Genomic DNA, 18759 nt, shown 5'->3' with positions numbered 1-18759 from the left:
ACCCTCCCGGCTCCGCCCACCGACATCCTAATAAGGAAAACGAGAGCAAAGCGAGAATTCGGCAGACCGAGTGAGAGGGTCGACACACACACCCCCATAAAACCGGGGATCACCAATGACCCTGGAACGCCACACCAACCAAACAAACAAAATACTGCTCCAGCCAACCTCGTCCTCCCTAGACCTCAGCAACCTTTGCACAAAGCAACATTTACAAGGAAAGAAGATAACGAGGGAACAGACAGGAGTGACAGAACAGGACAGCAAAATAAACAGTGGCCACGTGACTCTTCTAATGTGGGGTCAGCCCGTGGCTCCTTGATTAGATCAGGGCACAGAAACCAGAATAACAAGGAAAGTATTGACAGATTTCTTTGTAACATCGTCATTAGCCGGTGCAGCGACCAGGTCACCACAGCTCATGGAATGCATCACCGCACAGAACACCTCTGGGAAACTGCACTCATCGGGAATCCCTACAAGTGACGGTTTAGAGGAAACCACTAGTGATGAACATGACAGGCCATACACGCTCACCAGCCAAGTTATTCACAAGGATAACATCGATACCCTCAATAGGCAACGAAGGACGCATCCCTACAACATCCTCGCCTTTCACCAGTTCAGAATTCAATGGAACTGACAGTGTTCAAAACGATTCCTATAATTAAGACACTATCCAGAATCAGTCCTAGCAGAGAAGGGTAACAGACTCAGAGGCACCTGTTTCACTCAGGATCTTCACTGGCATGTTACTTCTTAACAGAGACACAAAACCCTCCGTAACGAAAGGTAAACAATCTGGGTCCGTTGGGACTTTCACATGCCCCTGGACATGAAACAGAGTGACAGGACTGAACAGATGTGGGACAGGCACTGCTAACGCCGTAGGTTTAGGTTTAACGTTAGCGCGAGTACTGAATTTACCCTTAGCCCTGAGAACAGGACATTCGTTTTTCCAATGACCTGAACCATGACAGTAGTTACACTCTTGACAAAAGTCAGCTTTACCACGGGAGCCAGGCTCAACCTTAGATGAAACTCTGCCCGTAAACCAGTGGGCGAGGACCAAATCTTGCCAAACGTCCCCACTCACTCCGAATACGGGGCTCTGCAAAGACACTTTTCTGAGTCAAAACATACTCCGCCGCCAAAAACCGCAGCTTCAGAGACAGTCTTCACTTTTCGTTCATGTACGATCAGGGATTTTATCCTTAAATTGCTCTAGCATAATCAGATCACACAGCTCATGGAAAGTCATAACCGCAGAAGCGGTACACCAGCAATTAAACTGAAGATAGACTCATGTTGAGTTTGCGTGAGTTATCGTGAGTTAGCCTTTTTTTAAAGTTCTAAATCGTTGGCGGTAAGCATCAGGAACCAATTCGTAAATCTGTAACAGCCAATTGAACCTTAGCAGAGAGCGGACACTGTCAGCTACACTAAGAGCTGAATATGCTTCCTGCGCTTTACCATTCAACACTAACATTAAAGTGCTATCAGAATCAGGCCAACTCCTCGCGTCAGCAACACGCTCAAGCAATGAAAAGAACGTCTCAGGGTCCTTCTCATTACATTTTGGCAACAGATGTGTCTGGGACTTGATCGAGAGAGGAGTGACCCCTACAGTAGGAAAATCGGGGTCACTTTCCCAGAGCAAACTCCAGAGCGCTATCCTTCCCTAACCAACTCTAGCCACCCTTGTTGCAGCTTGATTTTTGCACTCTCCAAATTCTGTTTAAATTTCAATTGCTTTCCATACTTAACACGATCATGCTCAAGTTTAGCTTGTTCTAACGCCCACTCCCGAACCCACTCATGCTCTAGTTTAGCTTGCTCATGCGCTAGTTGTAACAGAAGCAGTTCTTTCTGTTGCTCAAAAGACGGACTACTAGGGATAACTGACAGAGACCATTAGCCCGAGTAAGATCGGAGCGGCCATTAGCCCTAGTAAGATCGGAGCGGCCATTAACTTCTAGTATACCACACTCCATCAGATTGGCATTCAATATCAACCTAACAGAATTTAAGATGTTTATCACTAATTTCAACCTGGTCGTGATCAGCGATCTTCACCTATTCTTTAGTACATCATTCTAACAGTTCCTCTGATGGAACACGTATGAACTAGTGTGTACATTAGACATCAGTCACTCCTAAAAATAATCTCACTCTTCCCCTCTGCTGAACACACTGGGCACCACAGGAGAGAGATCAGATATTTTAGGAACTTCCCCCAAATCCTACAATAACTCCACCCTAGTCTTTGTGCAGATTCGCAGTGGGTAATTATGCACTGTAGCCTGTTTGCATGGAAAATCCCACTGGCATGAAAAAACACCCCAGCTCACTGGCGGATTCCCCTCAAGCCAAGGATGTGCCTGCGAGACGACTGCTCAGTCCACAGACAAAAATAACAAACAAAAAACCATGCTCAACGTATTCCAAAGTGGAACACGTCGCTAAGCCTAACAGGGGAAAAGACAGGCTATAGCTCCGGGTAGCAAATGGCACTACCCTACCCAAATCTCCCACTGAGGTACACAGCAGATTGTACTCACCTCAGACCGCTGTCCCAACAGCAAGTAGAGAAAGAGTTTCCAATCTGGGCAGGGACCTGGAAACTAACCAGTGTTACTCTATCCAACGCAGTACACAACCATCTATTCACCGCAGTGGTAAGTTTACCAAAAAAAACAAAAAGGCAACCAACACTGGGCCTACCAAACAGCGCAAAAAACAAACAAATAAAAAGCTGTCACAAAATATAAACAAAGTCCTCAAACACTAATTCCACATTTTCTCCCAAACAAAGTACTCATACCAGTTAGCTTAACACTAGTATTGGGCATACTTTTCCATGGAACACGTTTGATGACGTCACCGGACAACCAAAAACACTGATACGTCTAAGGCACTATACCGCACACCTATAAGACTATGCAGTGAATACCAACCAAAACGCATACCAAATAGCATTAACCCATCATAAATAATATCCACCAAAATGTCTAGGAACCAACTTTATAATCCCAGATGAGCCCCCACTTGTCACAAACAGGCTCCTAAAAAAGGAGACATCGTGGAGCTCAAGGAAGAAGAAAATATATTTATGAACTAAAGTAACCTATAAACAAGTAACAATGGTGTGAGTGGTTGCATACATTGATGTGATAATGAGGGGCCAAAACACACAAAATGCCACAGCCAAAATCCAACGGTGTGTCTGCATGGCGAGAGCCTCCTTAATGAATGGGAAGGTGTATTTATCCCCAGGACATACCCGAACCCAGGTGTGTCCCATTTTGCTGACGACCCTCCCAGCTCCGCCCACCGACATCCTAATAAGGAAAACAAGGGCAAAGAGAAAGAATTCGGCAGACAGAGTGGGAGGGTCGTCACATTAGCAATTGCACTAGCGCTAGTTAGCAGCTTCCTTCAAACTGCACACAGAGCCATAAAAATGCTATCCACAAGTTCATCTGACTCTGGGAAAGTAGATAAAGGGTCTCATTGCCAAAATCCTGAAGTATCCCTTTAAGATTAGGATTGTGGGGAAGGGAAGCAGATCCTAGATCTGTACCTAGGGGAAACTTCACTCTCAAGCTTAACTGCTATTCCTGCCTGTGCTTCGTCTCCCCTCCAGAGTTCATGCGTAGCCCCTGTGTGGAGGCGGGCCTCATCCCCCCCCTGGTGCAGCTGCTCCACTCCAAGGACCATGAGGTTCTGCTGCAGACAGGCCGTGCCCTAGGCAACATCTGCTACGACAGCCGTAAGTACACCCTGTCATAGGTTTCCCTGACACGTTTCTCACCGGGTGGAAAAGGACCCGGGATCGGTGTCAATGGGTCCACCATCAACATTTTCAAATAGATTTTTAAAAATATATTCAAAAATGTTATATGGGGAAGTCACTTTATTAGGAGGGGGGGCCATCTTGCCTAGGTGTAATTGTAGAGGAAGTATTGAAGTGCCTTTACTTGACAACTGTCCCCCCTCTGCTCTCCCTGAGGAGGTGCCTTACATCTTGGGGAATACTGGTGTCAGCAGAATCCGAACCGGCTATTAGCAATATCTGCTCTTTTGTATGGCATTGATATGTTGAAAATCGGTTTAGTCTTAGGTCATCGTAATGGGATATAGACTAGCCTGTTTCACAAGTGGGAAATACTCTGGGTATAATTTGGAATACTCTGGCAATAAAGGGACAAAAGTATCTGAAAATACAGGCTCTCTACTGTGGGATGACTATGATATTCCATGATTCTACCCGAAAGTCAATGTGAAATCCATAATTTTTCATCTGAGTAGCAAAAGCTTCGCTAAGCAGCTCTAATATAACACTATTCAGGAATTCTGTTCTGTCCATTTTAATAGGCGCCAGGGTGACTGCCAATCCCCTGTCAGTCTGGGGAACTAGTCAGCCCTGAGTTCCTGCTGAGAGCAGCACTTCTTTCCCCAGATGGACACCCTCACCTTCAAAGTCTGTCACACAAAGATAAAACTGCTTACAATCACTTCCCTCAATGCCTCTAGAACGGGTGTCGAACATACAGATCCGGCCCGTAAGGGTCTTGTTCAGTCTGGTTTGAGTAAAACACATTTTTGGGTTACGGGAAGTGTAGAAATTAGACGACCTACATTCATATAGTTTTTTGACTGTGTCCAGCTCATTAAATAATCACCAAAATGAAAGCTAGACAGTCAGGGAGCATCGAAAATTCGAACAACTATGGATAGAGGATTTTTAAAAATTTTATCTTGACGGCGAGGAAATCTAACCAAATTTCAGTTGGACCCTCCAGACCTCGTTGGAGACCAAATGCGGCCCCCACTTCAAAAAAGTAACTAGAATAAAGATTTAGGGGAATTAATCAAGAGTTTTCGTGAATACATTTAAGGGGAAAATGTGTTGCATAGAGGCCTTAATGGCAGCTTTTGTTTCTGGTGCATTGTTCTTCCCATCACTGAAAGGTGAGACGTCTATGGTTTGATAGGGTCATAAAGAGTGTAAGAGCATAGTGGCAGAAACGTGTGTTTCAGTCGGAGCTGCAGCTGTTTTCAACTCTTAACGGGGGCACCACTGAAGAAATCAGCTTAGGAGTCTGTAGTTGTTCGGTACTGGCCCTTTTTCAAAATGTAATTACCACAAGACAAACTGACCGCTTCAACTGCCAATCGTTGTGCATTCAAACAACTTCCAGACCGAGCAGCAGAAAAACAGTACCAGCATTTTGTCCATCAATAGCAACCAGATTTTGTCCATGCAATTTGTTTCGTCCCTCTCCCTTGCTTTCTCTACTTCGTTTCTCCTACAACTCTCTCTCTCCCCCTCCCTGCCCATCTCTCTTTCGCTCTCTCACCTCTTTTCTTTTCCTGACTCATCATCTACCACTTCCTCTGCAAGCTATGCAGCGGCGCGTTCCAGACATTCTTATTTTGTCCGCCATCATTAAGCACAGACTGTATAATGTGTCAATATGTTCCTGTGTTAAAACAACTAATGAAGACAATAATATACTGACAAGACCCATACTGTAACACTTCCTCTGCTAGCTACGTCCCAGACATCCCCATTTCGTCTGCCATCATCAAGCACACACTTTATTATGTGTCTATGTTCCCGTGTCAGCTAACACAATTCCGATATACTTTTTATTTATTTTATTTATTTATTTTTTGCCTTTTATGTCTAACATTAGCATACTGTCACATGATGGTGTTACCATGAGAGCACATGGCCTCCCTACGTCTATGGTCTATCCTGCTACATTATATCTTGGCACATCAAGCAATCCTGGTCTACAGTACATGTGGTGTCTACAGTACATGTGTTGTCTGCAGGCAAAGGTGATGTCCTTAAAGTTTAACCCCTAACCACGGGTGCACCAACTAATCCACGTTTTTTTTAAAAACTTTTTTTTTTAACCTATCTAACATTGTTGACATTATTTTTAACCCTTTAGTGAGGTTCATTTGATGTTCTATAAATATGACATAGGTTAATTGTGTCCAAAATCATGTAACAAAATAATACTATACTAAACAAAAATCCAAACCCTACATGTAAAGTGTTGGTCCCATGTTTCGTTTTAGAGAATTTGACAGTACGTCTAACCGGCCTCACAACCGCAGACCACGTGAAACCACACCAGCCCAAGACCTCCACATCCAGCTTCTTCACCTGCGGGATCGTCTGAGGGGGGGATGGGGGGGCAGTGCTAAGGAGTATTTCTGATTGGGTAGGCCAGGCTGCCAAGTGGGTAGGTATATGCCCTCCCAAGCCTACCCAAGGCTGCACCCCTGCCCAGTCATGTAAAATCCATAGATTAGGGCCTAATGAGTCTATTTCAATTGACTGATTTCCTTATATGAACTGTAACTCAGTAAAATCTTTGAAATTGTTGCATTTTTGTTTTTGTTTAGCATATATTTTCATGGCAGTAGTAGATTGCTATGTTGAGCAGAGCAGTGTCCTAAAAGGGTACTGTAGTAATACGGTGCTAATTAAGGCCACTCAATGAGGCGTCTGCTAAAAATGATTTCATAAAAACAGACTGGAGTCACTGAGTGTGACAACTTCAATTCCCATGGTCCCTAGGCTGTCTGGTCTTCAGTTCCCAAGATGCAGGATTCTTTTTATTGTACAAAGCGAACAGACTTATTCTCTATTCAATCCAGCTGGGATTCAGTCACTCTACCACCATACGTTTGCTGTTCACAGTCATGCTCATATGCATAACCTGTCTCCATTACTTCTGTAGTACGGTTGTCTCTTCCACTCATATCCACACTATATTAGAATTTGACCATGATTCTGAAATCTGGAAGAATCTACCTGTGATGAAAATCAATGAGCATTCAAAGTCATTTGGATTTATTTTTTAACTAATTGGCTTCATCATCACTGTCACTAAATTTGTCTGTACTTCAGACTGATCGCCACAAGCGCACCAATACATTTTGAGGTTTGGGGTGGGGATGACCAAAACAAACGGCAAAGCGCACAATATGTAATTTCATGTCTCTGAGCTATGTGCAACAGGTATTAGCTTGGGGTATGTGTGATTTAATTTCTAGTTAGCTGCCTCAAGTTATTTTTTGTTTTGCCTTTCCTTTTTTCACGTTATGATTCATTATTATAATTATTATTTATGGCTGTTTTTCTATAGCATGTGTTATTTACTTATGTGATTTTGTGTATTTTTTTATTTTATTTTTACTGCTTGCTTTCTCTCCCTTTTTTTTATAGAATTTTTTTTTTCTCCCCAGGTTGGTTGTTGTGATTGTGATTTTCTTCTTTTTTGATTTCCCCCTGACCTCTTTGTTTTGCAGATGAGGGCAGGAGTGCAGTTGACCTGGCGGGAGGGGCTCAGATAGTAGCTGGACACATAAAGTCACTGTCCCAAAATACTGACCCGGACAATGGGAAGCTCTTGACTGTCTTTTGTGGCATGCTGATGAACTATAGCAATGATAATGGTAATGACCAACTCCCCCCGGGTAAACAACATTAACCAAACTAAACAGAGTAAACCTTTTTTAAGAATGAATCTACTTTGGCAGTGTCGGTGACTGTTCTAGATGTTATGTTGACAGCTTTTATCCAGTCTTAAAGTGATAGTTCACTTTAATATGAACGTTTGTGTGATTTTTATTTTAAAAATTCAGACATTTATGTAGTCTATTGGTGAGATGAGTCCACGTCCCAGGCCATCTGTTGGGTTGATTCAGCTATATGCCTCAAATCCAAATCAGTTGGTAACATGGGCACAGTCTAATTTCAAACTGTTAGACTGTGCCTATATTTTCATTTAACAGGATTTTCTCATTAGATGGGATGGATTCATATCGACTGCTATTGAGGTCTGAAAATGTATGACGAATTTTGATTTTGAAGTGAACTGTCTTTCAAAGTCAGTTCTTAAAGGCCCAGTTAGTTCTTAAAGGCCCAGTCAAAAATGATATTTTGCTGTGTTTTTAAATACATTTCCACACTATGAGGTTGGAATAGTACGGGCAAATAGGGAAAATTATGCTAATGCCCTTTTAGTGTAATAGCTGTTCTGGTGGGTTGGAGTTTTGGCCTGCCTGGTGACATTACCAAGCGGTAAATTAGTTAATAGGTCATTATCAATAAAACATTACAATATGGTGCAGAGCGTTCGATTTGGCTGCCGAGGGGCAAGGATACTCCCAGCTCCACTAAAACCATTGACAACTATGTGCCGTTTTGTGAAATCAATGTTAACTATTTGTTAATATTCTCCTCTTGAAGAGCATAGTCAGAACTACAAATTTCAGATTATTTCATGCTAAACAATTGTGCACACTTTTTGCTATATCATCAGAGATATACAGCAAGTAACTGCATGCTTTTTATGATCAGTAAACATCAATTGATCATATATTTTCTGATTATGTGTGCGTAATCTATCCATTTGGCATGTAGCTAGCTAGCTAAGCAAACAATGTGTCATTTCAATAGCCTCATCAGAGATTAGGCTTTTGGAAAGCGCTTGACATCGGCCAGTCCTCGTACTGGTAAAGTTATTAGTCGGACTACTGTCATCACCACTATAGATGGCAAGCAAATCAAACTATTTGGATATAGTAATCTAGTTTATCCACTGAAAGTTAGCTCATTAACTAGCCATATTGACCTGATCTGTTATTTGCTAGCTAGCCAATTTGACGTGGTCCATCAATCAATGTATCCTATCGTGTCTGTCAGCAGCAATCGTGATTAAACACTCTTAAAAACAATGTTGAAAAGGGGATCGTGTTAACTAACTTCGCTAGGTAGGCCAACGTTGGGTGTAGAAAAAAGTACATTAGGTCTAGTTAACACTGTTTAGCCAACTGTAGTAAGTTTCTACCGGTAGCTTGCAAAATTAACATAATTAGATGACAGTAAATCGGCAAATGCGCCCCTCTGCTCTTTGACTGACAGACAGCCCACAAAGCATGGGAAATCAACCTAGACCACTCAGACTTGTCACGTCTAGTTTTATTTTATATCACTGAAATATCCAATTAATGGTGGCCAATATTTAGAGTTATTGTGTAGCTACCCTTGGGGTGGCAGTAGCCTAGTGGTGTTGGGCCAGTAACCGAAAGGTTGCTAGATCGAATCCCTGAGCTGACAAGGTAAAAATCTGTCGTTCTGCCCCCGAACAAGACCGTTAACTGTTTTGCATGGAATAATCGGACATGTGTAGTTCTGACTATGTTCTTCAATAGGTGATGATATTAGAACCAAATAGTTAACATTTATTTAACATCGCTTTAAACGGCACACAGTTGTCAATGGTTTTCGTGGAGTTGAGGATCTTCTTGCCCCCCCCATCATGCAAGTTGAACCATTCTGCACCTTGTTGTGAAGTCTTATTGATATAGACCAACAAGAAAGAGTTTCAAACCTCTCTGCTAATAACAGCTAGTTTTCAGTTTTCCCCTCCCCACTCAGACCACTCCCAGTCCTAGCAAAATTCTTGCTTGAGAAATTTCTCATTGTTAAAACTTCTTTGGGATAGGGGGCAGCATTTTCACTTTTGGATGAGTAGCGTGCCCAGAGTAAACTGCCTCCTACTCAGTCCCAGATGCTAATATATGCATATTATTATTAGTATTGGATAGAAAACACTCTGAAGTTTCTAAAACTGTTTGAATGATGTCTGTGAGTATAACAGAACTCCTATGGCAGGAAAAAACCTGAGAAAAAATCCAAACAGGAAGTGGGTAATCTGAGGTTTGTAGTTTTTGAACTCAGGCCCTATAGAATTCACAGTGGGATATGGGTTATGTTGCACTTCCTAAGGCTTCCACTAGATGTCAACCGTCTTTAGAACGTTGTTTCAGGGTTCTCCTGTGAAGGTGGGACGGATGGGAGCTGTTTGACTAAGGGGTCTGCCAGCAGCCTTGTTCTGTCGCACACATTTCACATGAGAGGTATCTCTCGTTCCATTGCTTTTCTACAGACAATGGAATTCTCCGGTTGGAACATTATTGAACATTTATGATAAAAACATCCTAAAGATTGATTCTATACTTAGTTTGACAAGTTTCTTCGACCTGTAATATAACTTTTTGAACTTTTCGTCCGACTGGACCTGAACGCGCTTTTGGATTTGTTTACCAAACGCCCTAACAAAAGAAGCTATTTGGACATAACTGGACATAAATGATGGACATTATCGAACAAAACAAGCATTTATTGTGGAACTGCGATTCCTGGGAGTGCATTCTTATGAAGATCATCAAAGGTAAGTGAATATTTATAATGCTATTTATGACTAATGTTGACTGCGCAACATGGCGGATATTTATTTTGGCTGGTTTGGGCTCTGAGTGCCGTACTCAGATTATGCTTTTTCCGTGAAGTATTTTTGAAATCTGACACAGCGGTTGCATTAAGGAGAAGTTTATCTATATGTCCATGTATAACACATGTATTTTCATCAACATTTATAATGAGTATTTCTGTGAATTCATGTGGCTCTCTGCAATATCACTGCATGTTTTGGAACTGCATGTTTTACTGAACATAACATACCAATGTAAAATAAGATTTTTGGGTATAAATATGAACTTTACCGAACAAAACATACATGTATTGTGTAACATGAAGTCCTATGAGTGTTATCTGATGAAGATCATCAAAGGTTAGTGATGAATTTAATCTCTTTATGCTTTTTGTGACTCCTCTTTTTGGCTGGAAAAATGGCTGGGTTTTTCTGTGAGTTGGTGGTGACCTAACATAATCGTTTGTGGAGCTTTCGCTGTAAAGCATTTTTTAAATCCGACACTGTGGATGGATTAACGAGAATTATATATTTTAAGATGGTGCCTAACACTTGTATGTTTGAGAAATGTGATTTATGAGATTTCTGTTGATTTGTATTTGGCGCACTGCAATTTCATTGGCTGTTGGCAGCGGAACCCTAGTCCTAGACAGGTTTTGAACATTTAATTGAAAACAATCACAGTAAGGTATTTAACGGTCAGTCACCCAGAAGTGATTTGATATTGAAATACAAACAGTTGCATTGGACCTTTAAGTCATTGTCACTCTAGGCTATACGTTAGCCAGTGTTCAAGTTTATGTTACTCAGACTTTACACACTATGGTGACAGGAGGTCGTGGTGCAAGAGCATATGTGTCCCTTGGAGAGTGGTCTGTCCATTGCTTTCTGTTGTGTCCTGCTTGAGCTCTTAGTCATTTTCCTCTTAAAGTAGTGACGGCTTGTCTTGTAGTTGGGGGTGTCCCTCCTTAGCTTATGCTGTAGCCATTTCTCTGTCCCCCTTACATGTCACTCTCTGGTTTGTAATTAGATTGCCTATTCCCCCACAACCTTCCTTGCAGAGCCTTTATAGTCTATCCAGGTGTGAGGTCCCGAGTAATCAATAATGTTCACTTCTGCTGTCAACCTTCAAAAACCTTTTTCAATTTTAATTAGCCTTCTTCCCAAATGGCACCCTGTTTTGTGCACTTCTTTTCACCAGAGAATAGGGCGCCATTTGGGATCAAATCAAATTGTATAAGTCACATGCGCCGAATACAACAGGTGAATACAGTGAAATGCTTACTTACGAGCCCCTAACCAACAATGCAGTTTAAAAAAAATACAGATAAGAATAAGAGATAAAGGTAACAAGTAATTAAAGAGCAGCAATAAAATAACAATAGCGAGACTATATACAGGGAGGGTACTGATACTGTGTGGGGGCACCGGTTAGTTGAAGTAGTATGTACATGTAGGTAGAGTTATTAAAGTAACTATGCATAGATAGGTTCACTATTCACATGAACACATGGTTTAGCACCCTTTTAACTGTGGTAGCTAAGTAACTAGTCTTGTCATAATGATGTAACATTTTCTTTTACAAGTTACTGTACACGTACAACCCTAACATCTTTAAAGTTAGTAGAAAATGTAACTGGAACCCAGTGCAGAAAGTTGAGTTGTGGTCTTGGTTGGACTGTTGGTTCACCAGAAGTGTATTCACTAGGAAGCAAATGGGCAGAAACCGAGCGAGATCTCTCTGAATTTGTCCAATTTAGAAACTCGTTTTCATTGCAAAACACTCTCTGTTGCAAAATGTTTTGCTAAGGTTTGCATGAATGAATCTACCCAAGGCTGGTTCGTGGTTTAGAGAGAGGGATGCTCACGGGTGTTTACACCCCTGAGGTTCCATGATGTACTGCTGCTCTCTGAATCTTGTAAATAATTAATGAATGGCCCGAGTGTTTTTTTTCTTCTCCTCAGTGGGTGAGATGCGGAACAGTAATTACTTTTCGATCTATCGCCTCTCTCGTATGATCCCCGACCAGTCCAAGGTCACTCACCAAAATAGACTGAGGAAAAATAAATGCGTACGAAAACGTGGCGTTCAGGGGAGGCACATGAGACAGCTCAAAATTTACCCCTAAGGCTCTCAATGTCAAATTTTTCTTTCCCACAATTAAACATGGCGCTAAGTGGATTTTCTCTCCATAACCAATGATCTGCGATCCAATCATCAGACATTAAACAGTGCTGTGATTTCTCAGTAGAAATATATTTATTAGAACGGACATCCCCATTCAAGTCAATGTTCCATGATGGGTAGAATTCTATTTATATGTTGATTACACTGTCCTCTGCTTTATAGCGGTGCTTCTTCCGGTGCCACCAACGTTTAGCCCCAGCCGCCACGCACCACTATCAGGGCACTAAATGAAACCAATTCACGGGGTTCAGCAAAGCCTCAAGTCAAATCCCATTTTAAAATATCTCACACAGACATGTTTTCTCTCAATTATGGTTATTTATGGACTAATCTGTTTGGCTTTGAATAAGGCCATTTTTCGCCGCTCCATGGGAAGGATGCTTGAGAAAACAGGACGGAAACACTTCATATAGCCTCTAGACCAGGTGTAGGCAAACTATGGCCTTGCCCATGAGCCCATTCAATACAGCCCATTGGAGGGGGGAATTATTGTTTTGGTTCAACAACAAAAAAAACACTCCGGTCCAAACTTGAACATCGTGAATGTTCTGTTTGACATATGTAAGTCATTATCAAACGCACTTGAACATCTTAAACTAGATAGAAAGTATGATCATTTCCCTATATATTTTCAAAGAAGTGACCTTTTTCTGGCCCGCGACTTGATTTTGACAAATCGGTAAAACAAAAAATAGTACTGATCGGCTAGTTGATAATAGTGCGTACAATTACCACATGCGCTACACGTCCTTGGAACTGTAAAGAGAGGAGAGCGACCACGGTCTTGTCCTCTACCCAGGGCTACGGAATCTAACACGTCAGAGTAATGGAGTTGATCCACTCCGCACATCGCGGGCCGGAGCATTTTGCAATTACACCATGCAAATGAGTTTCTGTGGCCGCCAGCGGCCCTCTCCTTTCAGCTGGCTGTTTGTAAACTGTCACCACAGCTAATGTAACCTTCACTAATATTTATAGGAGGATCCGCACATCCAATGGTTTTTACAGCGGCTGTGCAAATTGACAATTATTTCTACAAGGCCTTGTTTGACATTCCCTAACAAATAGAAATCGAGATTTTGTAAATGTTATTTATTTTTTGGAGATTTTGGGTCATGATAACTTTGTGACCCAAGTTGGTTTATGTTTCTGGAGTTCGCTCGCCTCCCATAAGGCCTGTGGTTGTGTCGAGGCATAATGTGGATTATGGTTAATGTTTTGAAAGAATAACAAACCTCACTTGTTTTTCAGAGAGGACCCTCGTTAATTCACCAAGATAACTTTTTATCAATTGGTTACTTCCTTCCTTTCTCCCTCACTCACTCGCTTCCCCTCCCTTCCTCCTTATACCCTTTTAATCTCTATCTTTTTGTGTTTAAAATTTGCTTATTCATTCATTTTAGTCCCTTCTTTTTACTTCTCTCCCCCCCCCTCCCTCTACCCCTTCCTCTCTCTTCATCCATCCTTCCTTTGTCATCTGTTTGTTTGTCAGTGTCGGTCATCTTTTAGTATTAACTTAATCAACTCTTTCTCCTATCTCCCCTCTATAGGCGCGAGCTGGTTTTGCAGAGCTTACTATATCCAGGGAAATACATCTGCTCTCTGACGTGTTGTACATGACATGGACCTTAAGGACAATATATAGCTCGTCTACATTATGCAAATAGAAAACAACTGCGCAGATTTCTTTCTTTGTTTGCAGCAACTCTTTTTGCTAAAAGGCCTTTTGTTTAGAAATGGCCTTTTACAATCCTCTTGAGACTCTTATTTTAAGACTTTGGAATTATTTCTTGACACCTCCCTTTTGGCTTGATTACACTTTTAAACCACACACACACACACACTGGCCTTAATGTAATTGAAACTCCCAAACTCTAGATGGCAGTGCTCATACCTCCCCTTTGTTATTCCCCCTGTGTCCTCTCCAGACTCCTTGCAGGCCCAGCTGATCAACATGGGAGTGATCCCCACCCTGGTGAAGTTGCTGGGGCTCCACTCTGACAACACAGCCCTCACAGAGATGTGCCTCATTGCCTTCGGAAACCTTGCCGAGCTCGGTGAGTATGCCTACCATAGATGTAGAGTTCTAATTCTGTGGGTACACACATCAGAACACTGTTGATCTGCCATTCCGGTTGCGGTTCAGTTTTTCTACAATACTGTCTGGGATTTTGAGCATAAACCTACCATCAATATGTAATCCAAGATACCTTACCATATCGGCATAGATAACAAGAGTACCATATATTTTTATCTTGCCGTATAATTCAAAACTGTCAACCCTAGTAGGAAGTTGAATGGTGACTCGCTTCACATTTTTTGTCATATATAAACCGGGGACAGAACTGATTCCAGTGTCTGTCTTCGCTAGCTAGCCTGGTGCTCATCGTTACGATGATGAATAAACACGGGGAAGATTCCGCTGAATCCCAAACAGACTGGACCAGTCATGTCGTCTTGATTGAACTTTTCCTTCCCTCTCTGCAGAGTCGAGCAAGGAGCAGTTTGCCTCCACGAACATCGCCGAGGAGCTGGTGCGTCTTTTCCAGAGGCAAGCGGAGCACGAGAAGAAGGAGATGATCTTTGAGGTCCTGGCTCCACTCGCTGAGAACGGTAATTCCATACAACTTTATTTATCCCTACAGAGGCGATTAAGACGGGCAAGTCGGGTTACAATTATCAAATGTCAACATATAATACAGTAGGCGGGAGTTATTTTCCGATCCACATACTGTTGTCAGGGGAATGTGATGTCATACTGTGTAAGTACAGTGGGGTCTGAAATGATTGACACCCTTAAAGCAATAATAACTGTATGATTGACACCCTTAAGCAAATAATAACTGTGTAAAATAAAAAATGTAAATACTGTGTGCTCAAAAAATCTGGGGAAATTGTATTATTTTATACTAATACAATTAATTTCTCAGAGAAATAGATTTTGTTTAACAATTTATATTTTACCTAACATGCTAAACAAAATCTTTCTCAAAATGATTGACACCCATAAAGATTATTATAAATAAAGTAGTCAGAAGTTTAGTGTTTGGTCCCATATTCCTAACACGCAGTGTTTACATCAAGCTTGTGACTCATTTTGGTTTCAGTTCATTTTGGTTCTGTTTCCGAGTTTATTTTGTGACCAATTGAAATGAATAGTAAATGATTTATTGTCTTGTTGGAGCCACTTATTGTAATTAAGAGTAGAATATGTTTCTAAACACTTCTACCTTCATGTGGATGCTACCATGATTGTGGATAATCCTGAATGAATCGCGAATGATGATGACTGAGAAAGTGCTGAGTGTTATTGGTAATGGTGAGAGGTTCGCATGTCTGCGGTGTGTGATCTTTGACTTTCTCACTCCTCATTATTCACAATTCATTCAGGACTATCCGTAATGAATGTATTAATGTAGATATGATTTTCAATACCGTAAAAAAAAAAAACGTCTGTATTTCAAAATACCTCAGTATACGGTATTCCGCCCAAACCTAGTTGGGGTACAGGAATATAGTACTGAATTATTGAGCCAGTGTTTTGATGTTGTAGAATTAGCATTGCAAATGATTGCATCCATATGGCCATTTCCATTAGCCATGATTACACGTCAAAGAAGCATGCAGAAACAGTGGTCTGTGTGGGGCGTGCATGCACATTAGAAATGATCTAGTTTAGATTTTTTAAACTCCCCTTTGTCAGAAGTGAATAATGAATTAGTTGAAGTCACAGTTTGGCGAGGAAACTACCTTTGTTGAAGTCACACTGCACATTGGAACAGCAAAATAAATATAGCCACCACTGCAATATTTGGGTCAGTGCCTAAAACCAAGTAAAGACATATCCTGGCTTCAATGCGTACGCAGAGTGATTTTATTGAATTATATGAGGATCATTTAAAGGGAGAATTGCGGTTACCAGTTGAATGTATTTCACACTGCGTATTTTCCTCTGAATTCTCACTCACGGCACTCGGGACTACATTATGTGGAGTCACCTGTGGCCTTGGTAACTGATCATTGGAGTGAAGCGGCACGCGCATCCTTAGCTGTCAGCTGCACGGCTGAGGCTGCTGTATGAAAATGTGTCAGCTGTTTTTAGCACAAAAAAAGAGCATGCTTGGAATAGTGTGTGGGTGGGGGAGAAGGATAGTGTGATACAGTGTGTGTGTGTGTGTGTGTGTGTGTGTGAGAGAGAGAGTCACTGACTGTTATCATTCTGGGCAGCACAGTGGATTCTCCCATTCTGCCAGTCTCCTACACAACATCCTACTTAACTCTACTCCAGAGAATAGTCTCTCTCTCTTTCTGTCTCTCTCTATCCCTCTCTCTGTCGCATGCACACACACACACAATACAATCCTAGACTCAAGCATATTTTAATCTCTTTCTCCCTTCATACAAATCAAATCCAATTTTATTTGTCACGTGCCAAATACAACTGGTGTAGACTTTATCTTGAAATGCTTGCTTACAAGCCCTTCTCAACAATGCAGAGTTTAAAAATAAAATAGAAACGCAAGGAATCAAATACACAAGAATGGAGCTATACAGTACCGGATCAATGTGCAGAGGTACAGATATTTGAGGTAGATACAGTTGAAGTCGGAAGTTCACATACACTTAGGTTGGAGTCATTAAAACTAGTTTTTCAACCACTCCACAAATTTCTTGTTAACAAACTATAGTTTTGGCAAGTCGGTTGGGACATCTACTTTGTGCATGACACAAGTAATTGTTTACAGAAAGATTATTTTACTTATAATTCACTTTATCACGCACAACGTTTATTCCAGTGGGTCAGAAGTTTACATACACTAAGTTGACTGTGCCTTTAAACAGCTTGGAAAATTCCAGAACATGATGTCATGGCTTTAGAAGCTGCTGATAAGGCTAATTGACATCATTTGAGTCAATTGGAGGTGTACCTGTGGGTGTATTTCAAGGCCTACTTTCAAACTCAGTGCCTCTTTGCTTGACATTATGGAAAAATCTAAAGAAATCAGCCAAGACCTCAGAAACAAAATTGTAGATCTCCACAAGTCTGGATCATCCTTGAGAGCAATTTCTAAACGACAGAAGGTACCACATTCATCTATACAAACAATTGTACGCAAGTATAAACACCATGGGACCACGCAGCCATCATACCGCTCAGGAAAGAAACGTGTTCTGTCTCCTAGAGATGAAGTACTTTGATGCAAAAAGTGCAAATCAATCCCAGAACAACAGCAAAAGACCTTGTGAAGATGCTGGAGGAAACAGGTACAAAAGTATCTATATCCACAGTAAAACAAGTCCTATATCAACATAACTTGAAAGGCCGCTCAGCAAGGAAGAAGCCACTGCTTCAAAACCGCCATAAAAAGCCAGACTACGGTTTGCAACTGCACATGGGGACAAAGATCGGACTTTTTGGAGAAATGTCTTCTGGTCTGATGAAACAAAAATAGAACTGTTTGGCCATAATGCCCATCGTTATGTTTGGAGGAAAAAGGGGGAGGCTTGCAAGCCGAAGAACACCATCCCAACCGTGATGCACGGGGGTGGCGGCATCATGTTGTGGGGGTGCTTTGCTGCAGGAGGGCCTGATGCACTTCACAAAATAGATGTCATCATGAGGACGGAAAATTGTGGATATATTGAAGCAATATCTCAAGAGATCAGTCTTGTTAAAGCTTGGTTAAGTTAAAGCTTGGTCGCAAATGGTTCTTCCAAATGGACAATGACCCCAAGCATACTTCCAAAGTTGTGGCAAAATGGCTTAAGGACAACAAAGTCAATTCATTGGAGTGGCCATCACAATGCCCTGACCTCAATCCTATAGAACATTTGTGGGCAGAACTGAAAAAGCGTGTGCGAGCAAGGAGGCCTACAAACCTGACTCAGTTACACCAGCTCTGTCTGGAGGAATGGGCCAAAATTCACCCAACTTATTGTGGGAAGCTTGTGGAAGGCTACCCGAAACGTTTGACCCAGGTTAAACAATTTAAAGGCAATGCTACCAAATAGTAACTGAGTGCATGTACACTTCTGACCCACTGGGAATGTGGTGAAAGAAATAAAAGCTGAAGTAAATCGTTCTCTTTACTGTTATTCTGAGATTTCACATTCTTAAAATAAAGTGGTGATCCTAACTGACCTAAGAAAGGGAATTTTTACTCAGATTAAATGTCAGGAATTGTGGAAATCTGAGTTTAAATGTATTTGGCTAAGGTGTATGTAAACTTCCAACTTCAACTGGAAATGAAGGCAGTGTATAGTGAC

The 18759-nt window shown here is 41.5% G+C and overlaps 1 protein-coding gene across 6 annotated transcripts in view; it reads left to right on the top strand.

Annotated features, from left to right (window-relative positions):
• LOC112259994 (rap1 GTPase-GDP dissociation stimulator 1-like) overlaps positions 1 to 18759 on the top strand; it is a 61236-nt gene that overhangs the window by 18573 nt on the left and 23904 nt on the right. For 5 of the 6 annotated variants that reach the window (XM_042328407.1, XM_042328406.1, XM_042328405.1 and 2 more), the window contains 4 exons: positions 3647 to 3772; positions 7336 to 7482; positions 14421 to 14549; positions 14980 to 15105. In XM_042328407.1, the coding sequence (XP_042184341.1) occupies positions 3647 to 3772; positions 7336 to 7482; positions 14421 to 14549; positions 14980 to 15105 (528 nt within the window). The remainder of the gene's footprint in view (positions 1 to 3646; positions 3773 to 7335; positions 7483 to 14420; positions 14550 to 14979; positions 15106 to 18759) is intronic. The other variant, XM_042328408.1, reaches the window with a different exon arrangement.

This window comes from Oncorhynchus tshawytscha, linkage group LG10, assembly GCF_018296145.1.
Source record: "Oncorhynchus tshawytscha isolate Ot180627B linkage group LG10, Otsh_v2.0, whole genome shotgun sequence".
Classification (NCBI taxonomy): Eukaryota; Metazoa; Chordata; class Actinopteri; order Salmoniformes; family Salmonidae; genus Oncorhynchus; species Oncorhynchus tshawytscha.
This window is presented reverse-complemented; position numbering and strand designations above follow the sequence as displayed.